Below are 16,086 nucleotides of genomic sequence, written 5' to 3' on the forward strand. Positions count from 1 at the left end.
GTTTCCTCTGCTTTAGATTTCGTGCCGTGGGGGCGAGGGTTCTCCTTGGGGTGGGGGGCCTTAGGTTGATCCGGGCCGAGCCCAACGGCAACTAGAATGGGCTCTTTGGGCCCTTAATTCTCAGCTTTCATCGGGACCCATATCATTTCTATATTTTTAAATTGGCAAAATGATCAAATTGATATATTTTGTTTACCCCATAGCGACAGGCTGAGAGTAAGACAAAACATTAATTATTTTGCTGCTAAAGTTCTCTTTTGTTTTCCTGGTTAGCTCTTGTTATCATGTAATACAAATTTACTCTCTCTCTCTCTCTCTCTATTTTTTCGCAAGAGGTGTTACCTAGCATAATTTCTCATAGGCTTGTTTGAATCTAGAGATTATGTACGTACCTATACTAGATTGAGGATGAGAAAGTTCGACTTTTGTTTTATCGGTTAGTCTCCAATTTTTATACCATTTGTGATTTGACTTTTGTTTTATTGGATTTGACAGAATTACGTAACAATAGTCGACTGCAGCCGGCAATTTTATACCATCTGTTTTTTTTCACATTGCTCGTGATCGTTGAATTCTATGCACCTCAATTGTTATGTACTCTTTAAGACAAATTGCAAGCTCTTGGGATATAAAAATATAACTCTTAATTTTGACCAAAACTTTAGAGATTTAGCGTAATGATTGAGACTTTTAAGGCATCGAAACATGTCGTAGGGAGGAAACGATACTCTCGTTATGTACTCTTGCATGGAGCAAATATGGAGAACGGTTCGATCCTTGTCGGTCGAAGTGAAAGTGCTCGAACTCACTCTTGTGCTATTTGCAGTAAGCTCAAAGGACCAGGGAAAGCTCATATTTTCTCAACTGGTTCTATGAAAGCATCTGCTCCTGATCCAAGTTGGAATTTTGTTTTGGTTCTTCAAATTAAAACCGTGGAATAAGATGATAACTTGACTTTGTCCGTAACTCAAAATGTATCATGTTTGAAGAGAATTATGTCATGTTATTTGGGTAATAAATAGATCTTCCGCTTGAAACCACAAATATTAAGCAAGTATCATTGACCTCAATGCCCACAGTTATGATCAATCTCATGCTGCATTCCTCACATTCTTCACAAAATCAAGGGAGGGAACCCATGACTAGAAGCTGTAACTCGAAAATAATTAAGTTGCAAACATCATACTTAATACTGCTGAAGTATTGACCTTGATCATAATATCTTATGGAGCCGGTCAGATCCACAAGAAATCTACAGATGCTTGGCATTGGCTAATAGCGACTAGTACGTATTCATCCATAGCCTGATAAGATCTGAGAAGCATTGATTGACGCGCCAAAAGTTTTGAGACTCGAACACAATGCAAATGATGGCCTGAACGTCTACAGCAACCAAGAAAACGAACAGCAGATTTGCCGCCAGAGATAACAAGCACACAGGCGAGGACCTACACGAGTTTGGAAAGCTACGGCCAAAGTGGGATTCACAAGATGATATATTCAACAGCAGAAATATTGAATCGATGCGAAAAATTTCTACAGAAACCTACTTTATTCTGCAAATAAAAAATAGAACCCTTGTATCCCGGTGGGAAATAGGAAATGCATTACACAGGGAAAGAAAAAAGACAACAAAATTATAACTACTATTAAGTCTCACCATAATAAACTCCATTACGCAGGATCTTATACTGGAATCTACGCACACAAAATTCAACCAACCATCATACCAATTAGCATTTGACCGAGAATCATTACTTGACAACACTTTGGAAACAAGCAGCCTTCAATCAAGCAACTCCGAGATCGGCGTCTTTCTGTTGAAACCCTCAATCGCTCCAAGCTGCGCTGCCACCGCCTTATTTGGGAACATGTTGTCAGCTTTCATCCGCTCTCTAAACCCGTAAGCAGGAGTCTTAGCATTTATGTAGGCCTGAAGCAGGAGCTGATACAATCTCATTCTCCCGCTATAACCATTCTGCCTCAACTTGAGAAAGATCTTCTCAGCGTTGTGAATATCTCCCCTCTTTGCATACTTATCTAACACAGCCATATATGAGCTATACAACGGTCTCATTTGATTCTGTTGTGTTGCCTTTTGAAGCAAAGAGTCGGCTTTCTCAACTTCTCCAGCTTCAACATACAACTTCACAAGCGCATCCCAAGTCAAAGGACCAATCTTACACCCATTTTCTGACATTCTCTTTGCCAGATCCTTGCCCTTCGAGAGAAGTTTATGTTGACCATAAACCTTTATCATAGCATTATAGTATCTAGGCGACAACCTTTTCCAAGTATTAACCATGTGTTCAAATACTTCCTCGGCTTTCTCTATCTTTCCCAGCTTTCCCCATGCTTCAGTGGCAGCTAAGCACTCCTCTAGACGAGGATTAGCTTCACAAACCTTCCAAATTCTCTCCACATCGTCTGATTTGCCAAGAGAAGCGTAGAGAGGCAGAAGTTCCTTGCAAGCAGCACGGTTTCCTTTGATGTCATCTCCTTCAATCTCTTTCAACACTGCCTCAGCTTTCTCCTTCAGGTTTCCATAGATGTAGTTCCTTGCAAGTATAGAATGGATGGCCAAATCGGGCTCCGTGCCTTCAGCTTTCATCAGCTCCACAAGCTCCTCCATGCCCGAAATGTCATTTTCACGACCTTTGGTGTCGATCAAAAGCCTGTATGTGAATAAGGATGGCTTGACTTTTTCTTTCTCCATCAGTTTGAGGATGTCAGCAATCTTCTTGCGGTCAATTCTTTTGTAAAGTAGTAGTAGTTGGTTGCAAGCAAAGGTTGTCAAAGGGAAATCAAGGTCCCTGATTCTATTGAAAACTTCCTCTGATTTCTTAACATTGCCAGAGGCCACACAATTAGCTAGAAGAGTTCGGTAAACAACTTCACCTTTAAAGGATTGTGGAATTTTTTCAATGAACTTTTCAGCCTTCTGGATACCATGTATTTTGGCAATGAGATCCAGATAAGAAGCATAATCAGGACCTGTGAATTCTAAGCGTTCATTTGCTTCTACCCACTCCAGAAACTGTAAAATATATGTGAAAGAACTGTTTTAAACCACAAAAATATAAAAAGAATAGGGCTTAGGCAGGCATAATGTGAAATTGATTCTTCATCCACTGGTTGTAGATCAGTTTTACTTGCTTCAGAGCCTTACGGAAAATAAATTACAAATTTAGATGACCATGTTTATGGTTTTGTTGTCCTAGTAAAGACGAGTTAAAAACTGAAGGAACATGTTTTTATCTTAAGAACAAGGATTAAGAAGTTTTGAGCAACACAGACCTGACCGAGCATGACAATAATAGAAAAGTGACGGTAAAATAGCACTAGGATAGCTGGATATTAGTTAAATACAGACTATATAACTTAAATGAAAGATGGTTGGGGGACTTAACAAGGACATATTGTGTAAGGCTTCAATGAATAAGACAGAGCTTGGAAGGTTGTAAGAGCTTGACATGATGTACTACTTCTTATTAAAATTGTTCAATCTATAAAGATGGATCTATATATCAGTAAGTCGAGGATCTAGGCTATTGGTACAGTTTCCACCTTTATTTATTGCATAATCCATCTTTTGCTTAAAACAGCATCTGAGATTAATTTACTACAGTAATGTTCGAGAAATCATTGCAATGTGTAACCCAGAATGAGCAATGCCTTGAACTCTGCACAACCAAGGGATCCATCTAGGCTCCTCCTTCTATAAACATATGTGGTTACACAGTCATAATCAGGTTCAGTAGAATTCTTAAGTGGAGATTGGATAAATTGGGAAATTTAAGGTATTTTTGTAAGCTTTTGATAGTGGCTGGTTCCTTCTATACAACCATGTATAGCAAAGTGTAGCATCTTTTAAAGGTACAATTACTAATATAGATGATTATAAATAAAGAGTTTTTGGTAGCGTACAATCAGTGTAATAAGGGATTAAACATAGATAGGTGAACAGAAGAAAGACTGTATGTAGAGGAATCACGCAAATAGCAGCAGATTCATATTTCACCAATGGGTGTCTGGTATGTAGGTATCAAGGAGGTTCAATGAAAAAGGAATGTCTTGCTTCTCTCTGTAAATAAATTGGTGTTTTCTTCCAATGTATGGTTTTGATGATTACTGACACAATTAGCATTATCTTGATACTTTTAGCAAAAATTCAGAACATTAAGCATACGATGACAGACAAAAGTTCTCAGTAATGTCATATTATAGTTTCATAATGAATTATATAAACAAATACTAGCTCATGAACATATATAACACAAAATTTCACAATCGTCCAACCATTGTACTAACAAACATATGCTCCTAGCTTTATATGAATGTGATGGTCTGTAATCTGACTGGAAACAAATGCTTTTATGTTTGTTTGAGATGTTAAATTTGTATAGATTCCAACAGAAACTTCTGCTATAGAAATATAGATGGGTCTTCACCAGAACACCGTAAAAAAGACAACTAGGTCATTTGTTTTCTCTTTTTTACAAGCCAACTAGGTTATCAAGGAGGTCCAATGAAAGGGAATGTTTTGTTTTTTCTTTTTTAAAAGTAGGCAATTACGTCCTGCACTACTGAGATTTGGTTATAGTTATAACATTTGGGAAGATTTGTTATTCTTGTTCAGATATATGGTTTTGATAATTGATGAAAGATTCAGGTGTTGGCTAGATATGAACAAGCAAAACATTTCAAAAGGTTGAGAATAGGATGATAGGCATTTCTCAGGGATGTTCGCATATTATAGTTTGATAGTAAATTCTGTAACAAAGAAAGCTTAGCTAGTATGCGTACACTACAAAATTAAAACAACAGACCGCTGCAATAAAGTTGCAAACATGAAGAACGCCACTAACAGTTGGTAAAGCATGATTATGCTTGGAAAAGAAAGTTGTAGTATTAAATGAAGTTGAAATTTCACAATGATCAGCAAGAAAAGCAAGTAGAAAATGTTGGCAGAAATTATTTCCATACAACAGTACAAAATGTAGAGCATATAGTCAACATCTAAGGATTAGTTCTCATGCTGCAATATACGTATTTATATCCTGATTACAATATAATCAGCATCCTATTTGCAAATTTACTAAGTAAAAAATATTAAGCACTGGAAAGGGAAGAAAGCAACCAGTAAACTAGCTAAGCGAACTACCCTTAAAATGTCATGATTGATAGTCAACAAAAAACATCTGACTATCAAGAATGAAAGGTCACAAAATCTCACTGGTCATATTGAAACAAGCACTTTTCTAACAAACTTTGAAAGACAAGTTGTAAGAAAAGATATGCACCTGCAAGGCCTTTCCCCAAAAACGCCGCCTTCGAAGATTATGCAACACCAGAGAGATTTCCTGCCGTCCCAAAGGCTTACCTTCACTAACCCATTTATCAAGGGCACTATTAATAGATGTCCGAGGACTATCCATTAAAATCTTTAAAAGCGGAGAAGCATTCATCCTTGTCCCTACTGTCTTCTCACCACCAGACTCCGCATCCAATAATCCAAGTGCGCCCTCAGCGTTATCCGCTTCTTCTTCAGATATCTCCCCTTCAGAGTTCACATCCTCTACATCAGCTATATCAGCTTTTGGTGGCGTCTCTAAATCAGAAAACCCATCCTCAAGTGCATCATCTTCACTGTCACTAGACTTGGCTCCGGCTTGAGAAGAAAGATTGCGGGTCCAAAAGAAAGACCTCGAGGAAAAATAGGAAAATGGCTTTGGATGGACGAACCCTCCAATTACTTGTTTCTCTCCTTCGCTATGAACTCCATGCTTACTACTTCCATTCAAAAGCTCGGTCTCAGCGCAGCATGAGCGAGCAACCACAATGCGGTGGCTTTGGCTCCTATGAGTGAAAACGTGTATAAAAATAGTTATAGCATAAAATCCTAATGGAGAAACAAAATTAGATACCAGGCTCAACTTCAAATTTCTTAGTAAGATAATAATACACACGCACACACACACACACACCAATCTTTGTTTCAACACAATCCCATATAAAGTAAGATAACAATACACACGCATACATATACTAATCCTTGCCTCATCACAGGCGATGAACCGCCCTTCCCCGCAAACTTTAAAAAATATATGTGAAAGAGGGGGATTTTAAAAAAAAAACTTGGGTAGATATTTACATAGAAAATGTTAAACACGCTTATTTCCTGTTAGTCATTGTTAGTCAACAATTGAGGCCAACAAAACTTTCGGTGGCCTCAATTGTTGACATCAAGAGAGAGGGGGAGGTGCAGCCTCAATTGTTGACATCAAGAGAGAGGGGGAGGTGCAGCCTCCGTTGTTGACATCAAGAGAGAGGAGGTGCCGAATTTGTTGACAAAAGAGAAGGCATGGAAGCTATAAAACCCCCCTCTCTTCCTCTGTAAAACGCACTCCAAAACTCCAAACCAGCAGAGAGTGATTGAGAGAAAAAGAGAGAGAAAGCCACACAAGAAATCTGTGAGCTCTCAATATTTTGTATGAGTGTTGTATGTTGAGATTGAATATAGTGATACACCCTCTTGCCGTGGACGTAGATCAATTTGATCGAACCACGTAAATATTGTGTTTGTGATTGTTCTATTCTCTGGTTTAGTGGGTAATTTCCCCAACAAACTGGTATCAGAGCTTCTCGGTTCTAGGACAGCTTTCAATCCTCCACAATGGCTTCTGTGAAGTTCTCGGTGTCGATCTTTGATGGCCAAAATAATTTCGGCCTATGGAGGATAAAGATGAAGGCTTTGTTGCGACGTGAAGGCACGGTTAAAGCTATCGATGGGAAATACCCAGAAGATATGACTAGTGCCGAGATCGAAGAGATGGACGAAAAGGCTCACAGCGCCTTGCAATTGTCACTATCCGACAATGTGCTTCGTGAAGTTGCCGATGAGGAAACGGCAGCGGGGTTGTGGTCAAAGCTCGAAAGTCTCTATTTGAAGAAATCTCTTACTACGAGATTATACCTGAAGCAGCGGCTATACACACTGAAGATGAAGGAAGGTACACCCATTCAGGAACACCTTGATGAATTTAATAAAATTGTCATGGATATGAAAAACCTGGATCTTAAACTTGATGATGAAGACCAGGCTCTCATTGTGTTATGTTCATTGCCTAACTCTTATGAAAACTTTGTTAACTCTATGTTGTATGGAAGAGAATCCATAAGTCTTGAGGATGTGAAGGCCTCTTTGAACTCTGCTGAGTTGAGAACAAAGTTGAATGGGAGAGGTACCGATGGGCAGGCTGATGGTCTGCTAGCCAGAGGTAGATCGAAGGCCAGAGAAGGTGATAAAGGGCAATCCAGAAATCGCTCAAAGTCCAGGTCAGCCCCAAACAAGAAAAATGTGGAGTGTTTCTACTGTCACAAGAAAGGGCATTACAAGTCAGAATGCTATGCTCTAAAGAAGAAAGACAACCAGCGTGGTGAAACATCAGATTCAGCTAATACGGCAAAGGCTGATACTGCCGTTGTTGCTGAGACGGTTCTTACAGTATGTCCCTTGGATGGCCGTTCCGATAAAGAATGGATCTTGGATACAGGTGCGTCTTTTCATATGTGTCCAAATAAAGATTGGTTCACTACTTACAGATCTATAAGTGGTGGATCAGTTTTGATGGGTAACAATGCAGTTTGCAAGACAGTTGGCATTGGTACAGTTCGCATCCGGTATCACGATGGGATAGTGAGAACTTTGTCAGATGTGAGACACATCCCGGACTTAAAGAAAAATCTAATTTCTTTGAGTTCTTTGGATTCTATTGGGTGTTCATACACTGGCGAAGGTGGAGCTCTTAGAGTTACTAAGGGTTCATTGGTTGTGATGAAAGGTAGTAAGGTGAACAGTCTTTATGTTCTCCAAGGCAGTACGGTGACAGGCTCTGCAGGTGTGTCTTCTGATGCTGATAGAGACACTACTCAGTTGTGGCACATGCGCTTAGGCCACATGAGTGAGAAGGGAATGACTATTTTGAGTAAACGTGGCTTACTCTGTGGTGATCATACATCATCACTGGATTTCTGTGAGCATTGTGTGTTTGGGAAGCAAACTCGGGTCAGCTTCTCGACTGGCTCACATACGACGAAGGACACTCTCGACTACATCCATTCAGATTTTCGCACGGTCAGGCACACTCCTCAGCAAAACGGGGTGGCAGAACGCATGAATAGAACGTTGATGGAGAGAGCTAGGTGTATGCTCTCAAACTCTGGCTTGGATAAAGGCTTCTGGGCTGAAGCTGTTAACACAGCTTGTTACTTGGTGAATCGGTCTCCTTCTACAGCCATTGAACACAAGACTCCAAATGAGGTATGGTCAGGTAAACCAAATGACTATTCAAATTTAAAGGTATTTGGATGTCCCGCTTACTATCATGTTAGAGAGGGTAAGCTTGAGCCTAGAGCTAAGAAATGCATATTTATTGGTTATGCTGATGGCGTTAAAGGCTATCGTTTGTGGAGTCTTGAACCTGATTCTCCTAAATTCATTATTAGTAGAGATGTTACTTTTAATGAAAGATATATGCTTGATCATGGGAAGGTTTCTGTTGAGTCTACAGGAAATGTAGAGAAGACCATGGATAAGGTGGAGCTTCAGGTGGAGCTCGAGGGAGAGACGTCTCAAAAGTCGTCTATAAAATTTGCTCCTACAGCTGTAGAAGAGCAACATGATTCAGGCTCAGATGCTGATGATGCTGAGACTGAAGAACCTTATTCCATAGCCACTGGCAGAGAGAGGAGACAGATCAAACCTCCTCAAAGATATGCACATGCTGAATTAGTGGCGTATGCTCTCACGACAGCTGAAGAGATGAGTATTCAAGAGCCATCAAACTTTACTGAAGCTGTCTCATGCGGAGAATCTGGACGTTGGGCCACAGCTATGACAGAAGAACTCGAGTCACTCTACAAGAATCAGACTTGGGATTTGGTGCAATTACCTAAGGGTAAAAGGGCAATTGGATGCAAGTGGATTTTCAAGAAGAAAGAAGGGATCCCAGGGGTTGAAGATGCTAGATTCAAAGCACGGTTGGTGGCTAAGGGTTATAGACAAAAGGAGGGAATTGACTATGATGAAGTGTTCTCTCCGGTTGTGAAGCATACCTCCATCCGTGTATTGCTTGCCATGGTTGCTCTATTTGATCTGGAGCTTGAGCAGCTTGATGTGAAGACTGCATTTTTACATGGCGAACTTGAGGAGATTATCTACATGTCTCAGCCAGAGGGATACTTCGTAGAAGGTAAAGAAGATCAAGTTTGCAGATTGAAGAAATCTTTGTACGGCCTGAAGCAATCTCCCAGACAGTGGTACAAGAGGTTTGATAATTTTATGCTTAGTCATGGGTACTCAAGAAGTACTTATGATAGTTGTGTGTACTACATGCATCTAGGAGATGATTCTTTTATTTATCTTCTATTATATGTCGATGACATGCTTATTGCTGCTAAGAACATGTCGCAGATTCTTATTTTGAAGAAACAACTCAGTGATGAGTTTGAGATGAAAGATCTTGGTGCAGCAAAGAAGATCTTAGGTATGGAGATCAGGAGGGACAGGAAAGCTGGAACTTTATATCTCTCACAGAAGAGTTATATTGAAAAGGTGCTTGAACGCTTTGGGATGAAGAAGGCCAAGCCCGTTACGACTCCTTTGGCTCCTCACTTTAGGCTCTCGGCTTCAGATTCACCTACAAGTGAGAACGAGAAGAAGGAGATGTCCCGAGTTCCATACTCCAATGCAGTGGGTAGCATAATGTATGCTATGATTTGCACTCGTCCAGACATTGCCCAGGCAGTCAGTGTAGTGAGCAGATACATGGCTCAACCAGGGAAGGCACACTGGGAAGCAGTAAAGTGGATCCTTCGGTATCTCAGGGGTACCTCAGATTTGGGTTTAGTTTTTGATAGCAGTACTTTGGGAACCTCAGTTGTAGGTTTTGTAGATTCTGACTATGCAGGTGATCTCGATAAAAGGAGATCTTTGACTGGTTATCTTTTTACTCTTTCTGGCTCAGCTATTAGTTGGAGATCGACTCTACAGTCGACAGTTACTTTGTCTACCACAGAGGTAGAATACATGGCAGCAGCAGAAGCGGTAAAAGAAGCCATTTGGTTGAGAAATCTCGTGAGTGAGCTTGGACTACAGCAGGAGGCTAGTTCAGTTGTATTTTGCGACAATCAGAGCGCAATACATCTAAGCAAAAACTCAGCACATCATGAGAGGACAAAGCATATTGATGTTAGATATCATTTCATTCGTGAGGCAACTGCTGAAAGAAACATCACGATGAAAAAGATAGGTACTGCAGACAACCCAGCTGACATGTTGACCAAACCGATCCCGGCCTTCAAGTTCAAGCACTGCTTGAATTTGGGAGGCATTCGCACTTGTTAAGTGGCCCCTTTTGGGGCATTGTTTGCAAGATGGGTAAAGACTTACTAGTTATTGGTGTCGGCTCAGTTTTTTGGGAAAACTTCACCGAGGTAGAGATTGTTAGTCATTGTTAGTCAACAATTGAGGCCAACAAAACTTTCGGTGGCCTCAATTGTTGACATCAAGAGAGAGGGGGAGGTGCAGCCTCAATTGTTGACATCAAGAGAGAGGGGGAGGTGCAGCCTCCGTTGTTGACATCAAGAGAGAGGAGGTGCCGAATTTGTTGACAAAAGAGAAGGCATGGAAGCTATAAAACCCCCCTCTCTTCCTCTGTAAAACGCACTCCAAAACTCCAAACCAGCAGAGAGTGATTGAGAGAAAAAGAGAGAGAAAGCCACACAAGAAATCTGTGAGCTCTCAATATTTTGTATGAGTGTTGTATGTTGAGATTGAATATAGTGATACACCCTCTTGCCGTGGACGTAGATCAATTTGATCGAACCACGTAAATATTGTGTTTGTGATTGTTCTATTCTCTGGTTTAGTGGGTAATTTCCCCAACATTTCCAAACACCAAAAATAAAACTTATTACACATAAAAGACTGTAATCATAGTACAAACAAGATAAAGAGTAAAAATCATGAACGGGTCTCGACTGCATCAAGAAAAATGAAAGATTAAAGGAGGAGAAGCTGATTGCAGTATGAAATTATCGAATCATAAACATCATTTGGGTTATTTTCTCACCTGAGAGGGTTTGCAGCTCTTCGAAGTGCCCACATGGCGATTGAATCCCCCCAAAATGCTCTTCTCTAACGAAAGAAAACCCTAAAATTTTACAAACCCTAAAACCCAAACAATATAATGGAGAAAAGAGTGAAGAAATGGAACTAAAACCCTAATACCCAAAACCCTCGCAGCTTTGGAGGCGGAACTTCAATTACTTCGCGATACTATTTTTAGGTCCAATCACCAAATTACCCTCGTCAACCAGTGAGTATTTGAAGCCCATGGTCCATGAAATCTTACGATTCTATCAACACCAGCATTGGGCCGTTCAATATGGGCCCTTAGTTCAACCTTTAACGAAACAATGAATTTCTTGCCCTTGAGCGTGCAAAACTGAAATCCTCTTGTTTCCAATTTACTGCATCCTGAATGCCACTGTTTGAGTTGTGATTAAAATTTTTGTTTTACTATGTTTTTTTAATTTTGTTGAATAGAAATAAAATTGAACAGAGAAGAAGGCCATAGCCCCCGTGAAGGTATGTTCTCTTCTCCCATCTTTGAAGACGTTGGATTTATTTTAGGGGTATTTTTGTTAAAATTAATTAGATATGGTGCATTGCTTCAAAAGAATCGTAGGATAGAAGTAGCATATTCCAATTTTGAGCTATGTTTTTATTTATTTATTTATTTATTGCACAAATAGAGTAGTTATTATACACATATTGTCTATATCTGATTCGGACCCCTTTGGCCAAATATTCGGATTTCAGCCGCCGAACTGTATTTGTGTCAGTTGATACGCTATACGATTTGTATCCTTTCTCTTGTATTTTGAGGATATAGACATGAGTATTACTCGTTTAAGAAAGCATTAGGAATATTCAGCTAAATGATTGTCATTACAATCGATAGGGAAGAAGAAAATTTTTTTAATAATCACTTAATCGGTACAAAGTATTTATGAAAATAGACTATAAATATCAACGCCCACCTCCCTAGCAAAGTTGGTTAGAATGTATGTTGGATATTTCTGAATTTGGATCCTCTCCACTACAAGAAATTAGTGGAGAGACCACTACTTTTAATCTTAATCGTTGATTATTTAGTAGGCGGTTATGATACAATCTAAATCTAATACTTACCATACCCTGTGTATTGCACCCATTTTTAATTTACACTCAAAGAAAAATTCATGACCACAAACTAGATAATCAATGGTTGTGATTATGTAGTGGTCTCTCCATTATTTTTTAGATAGTGGAGAGGATCCAAATTCGATATTTCTAGCCCGAGGTTATGCGATCGAGGTTGAGACCTAAGAAGTTTTACCTTCCTATTCCACTTTAGATCTTGTTACTCTCAGTAATAACATTGAAAAAAAAAACTAGAAGTTTTACCTTCCTTTTCCACTTGTATTTTTCATCCTGACTGAAAATAAAGAAAGATGTTGGTTATGCATTATTATTATAGATAGTATGAAAACATTCTAAGTAGAAATCAACCTTAACACAACAATTAATGCTTACAGACATGTAGCAGGTAGTCTAAATGAACACAACAACTCTCTCTCTCTCTCTCTCTCTCTCTCTCTCTCTCTCTCTCTCTCTCTCTCTCTCTCCCTCTCCCTCCTATGCATCTTGTTATATTATGGCCCCGGTGATTAATTTTCCCATATGGAATACATCCAAGTAAGGCACTATCGTGTGCAAACATCAAATCAAGAACAACGACAAGACATAGTATTTTTTTTCTTCTTCTGTGTTTAGGAATAAAAACTTTGTTCAAATGCGAATAATTATTTCGCTGGCAATGAACTTCCAAGCTCATAAAGCTCCACCAAGGCAAGCTTGCGGAATATCTCCATCACTTTAAATAGGAGTCACATATGTACACCCAAAAAGATCTCTACGTCAACACAATAAAAGAATAAATAAATACATAAATAAGTCGCACGCATCAAATGGAGAAGCAATCATATGCACTATCATCTATAGAAAATTATACACGGGCACGATAATAACATATACTGGCATCCATTAATTTTAGTATCAATTTCAAATTAGACTTGATCAGTGTAAGTGTTAAAGTCAGCAGACAGCAGCTACCTGCCTATGCCACTATTTTAACAGTAACTCAGCTACAGTACTCATCAAGAATAATAAATAGAGAAATAAAGAAAGAGAAAAATAAATAATGAGTGTTTGTAAAAGAGTGTACGTAGGAGTTTGTAGTGGAGAGGGTGTTTGTATTAGAGAAAGTATCGAGTGTTGAACCACTAAAGAAATAATAATATATAAAATATTTTTTAGTGTTCACCACCCTTCTCAACTCAACATGAACAATATTGTTATAGTCAGTAATTTTAATAGAACCGGGCAAGAGATTGATACAATTAGAATATCGTATAAGCTCACCAACTTTATAGTTTGTGCTCAGATATGTGCCCCGTTCTCGTTCCTTACCGCGTGGTTTTCTATAAAGAGTTTTCTAGAGGGCTTTTGCCTATCAAGTTAGATTAAAATCAGAATTATGTAGAAAAAAAAGAGGATAATGCGACTCAGGCATCAGTATAATTTTTAAAGTTGGTGGTTGCAATGGTACGAAGTTCTGATAATCATGCTAGCTCAGCATCGGATTATACTGTTAAAACATATTGTTATTAATTGCACTAATATTGTATCATCTACTCATCTCCTTCTCATTCCCCGTACAGTTTTTTTATGCGGAGCGCCCCCCTAATGATACAGGCTCCCCCCCCCCCCCCCACCTATCGTCTCTATCCATGCCAGGTGTTGCTTGGGCAATCCAAGCAGCCAATGGGAAAGCCTCCGAAGATACAACACACGACCTATTCGATCCCACGCACCCCATTCACGGGCCTTCCCCCTATCGCCACCGCTGCCGACTCCTCCTTGTGTTGCTACCGCTCCCTCCACGCGGTGCCTTCCTCTCTCACACCAGACTTCTCGGTCGCCAGTAGGCTAGCTCCAATTCGCCCTAATCCCCCTGCCCTCAAAAACTCAGCACATACAGGCTAGCCAACTCTCTCCTCTCTCTCTCTCCCTCTCTGTGCAGCCACCTGAGCGAACACGAATCAACCAAGAAGACAACGAACCCCATTACACGAATCCCACCTGCTCTGTGGGGATATTCTATACGTGCTGCATTTCAAATGTTCATGATGTCGTCCGAACCCTGGTATCACACCTCCTATCGTGCCTCCCCGGCCGCTCGAAGCAAGACGGCCACCTACTCAAGCAGACAGACTTTCCTCCACTGCTTTTCTCCCCAGCAAGAGCCCAACGGTACCGAGAACGCTCCGGCTGCATGAGATGCCCTAGCCATCGGCGGACGGCGGCAACGCGCTCCTTCAGCCGCAGACGGAAGCCCGAGGTTCCGGCGATAGTCCCCGACGCGACGACGAGCCGGTCAAGGCTCTCCGCGGGTCAAGATAGTCTACGTCGTCGCTCGGAGGCCCAGTACCAAGTCCTGCGCTCTGCCGGCCGCCGTCCAGGACCCTCAACGCCAGGCGCCAGCTCACGCTCTCCTTCCGAGATGCGTCGGTACCTGGTCGAGGAGGGCTCCGCGACGAGTAGCACGCTACGAAACGTTCCGCGACGACCATCAAGTGAACGCCAACATCTTTCAAATTCGCTCCCTCATCTTCGTCGAGGGCTCGCCGTCAACGATAAGGCGGCCGGTCGACGAAGGAGAGGGACCAGATGACCCAGTCCTGGTCTTCCAGTCGATGCCCGAGTGTGAGGCTCAACAAGCTGCGGGTCCTTCACGATGTCGCAAGCTGCGGGCAGTCGAAGAGACCCTCTGCTTCCAGCTGTTCAGGAAGAAGAAGGGAGGTCTCGTCCGGTTCGCCGTACAGTTTTGTTTATGCGGAAGGCGCCCCCTCCCTATAATGATAGAGGCTCCCCCCCCCCCCACCTATCGTCTCTAATCCATGCCAAGGTGTGTGCTTGGCAATCACTAAGCAGCCAATGGGAAGCCTCCGAAGATACAACACACGACCCTTTTCGGATCCCACGCACGCCATTCACGGGCCTCCCGCCTATCGCCACCGCTGCCGAGCTCCTCCTTGTTGCCTACGCCCCCCACGCGGTTCCTTCCCTCTCTCACCACCAGCATTCATCGATCGGCAGTGGCTAGCTCCAATTCGCCCTAATTCCCCCGCCCTCAAAAACTCACAACATACAGAGCTAGCCACTCTCTCTCTCTCTCTCTCCCTCTCTGTGCAGCCACTGAGCGAACACAGCAATCAACCAAGAAGTAACAACGAACCTGCATTACGCGAATCGCCACCTGCTCTGTTGGGGATATTACTATACGTGCTGGCATTTCAAATGTCATGATGTGCGTCGAACCTAGGTATCACACCTCCTATCTGCCCTCCCGGCCGCTCGAAGGCAAGGACGGCCACCTGACTCAAGGCAGACAGACTTTCCTCCACTCTTTTCTCCTCCAAGAGCCCAACGGTACCGAGAACGCTCAGGCTCATGAGATGCCCTAGCCATCGGCTGACGCGGCAAGCGCCTCCTTCACCGCAGACGAAGCCCGAGGTTCCGGCGATAGTCCCCGACGGACGACGAGCCCGGTCAAGGCTCTCCGCGGTCAAGATAGTTACTCGTCGCTCGGAGGCCCAGTACCAAGTCCTCGCTCTCCGGCCGCCGTCAGGACCCTCAACGCCAGCGCCAGCCACGCTCTCCTTCGAGATGTCGTCGTACCTGGTCGGAGGCTCCGCGACGAGTCAGCCACCTACGAAAACGTTCCGCGACGACCATCAAGGACGCCAAACATCTTCAATCGCTCCCTCATCTTTCGTCGAGGAGCTCGCCGTCAGACGATAAAGGCGGCCGGTCGAGAAGGAGAGGGGACCAGCATGCGACCGCAGTCCTGGTCTTCCGTCGAGCCCGAGGTGATGAGGCTCAACAAGCTCGGGTTCCTTCACGCATGTCCAGCT

The 16,086-nt window shown here is 42.0% G+C and overlaps 1 protein-coding gene across 1 annotated transcript; it reads right to left on the minus strand.

Moving 5' to 3' along the window:
• Positions 1 to 1,524: 1,524 nt before the first annotated feature.
• LOC109827446 (pentatricopeptide repeat-containing protein At1g80270, mitochondrial-like) lies at positions 1,525 to 11,368 on the minus strand. Its single transcript, XM_020394456.1, has 3 exons — positions 11,136 to 11,368; positions 5,304 to 5,859; positions 1,525 to 3,037 (listed from the first exon to the last, which is right to left on the minus strand). Exons 1-3 carry the CDS (start codon positions 11,168 to 11,170, stop codon positions 1,787 to 1,789), a joined length of 1,842 nt encoding a protein of 613 aa, XP_020250045.1. The 5' UTR covers positions 11,171 to 11,368; the 3' UTR covers positions 1,525 to 1,786.
• Between the last annotated feature and the right edge of the window lie 4,718 nt (positions 11,369 to 16,086).

The sequence above is a fragment of the Asparagus officinalis genome, unplaced genomic scaffold (genome assembly GCF_001876935.1).
Source record: "Asparagus officinalis unplaced genomic scaffold, Aspof.V1 AsparagusV1_Un212, whole genome shotgun sequence".
NCBI classification, from domain to species: Eukaryota; Viridiplantae; Streptophyta; class Magnoliopsida; order Asparagales; family Asparagaceae; genus Asparagus; species Asparagus officinalis.

Bases quoted from the DNA above. Each gene is read 5' to 3' on its own strand.
- LOC109827446 (XM_020394456.1), bottom strand. From the start codon at position 11,170: ATGTGGGCACTTCGAAGAGCTGCAAACCCTCTCAG. The intron at 5,860-11,135 runs GTGAGAAAATAA...TTTCACTCATAG, and splicing joins AGAGCTGCAAACCCTCTCAG to GAGCCAAAGCCACCGCATTG. The intron at 3,038-5,303 runs GTGCATATCTTT...TATATTTTACAG, and splicing joins TTTGGGGAAAGGCCTTGCAG to TTTCTGGAGTGGGTAGAAGC.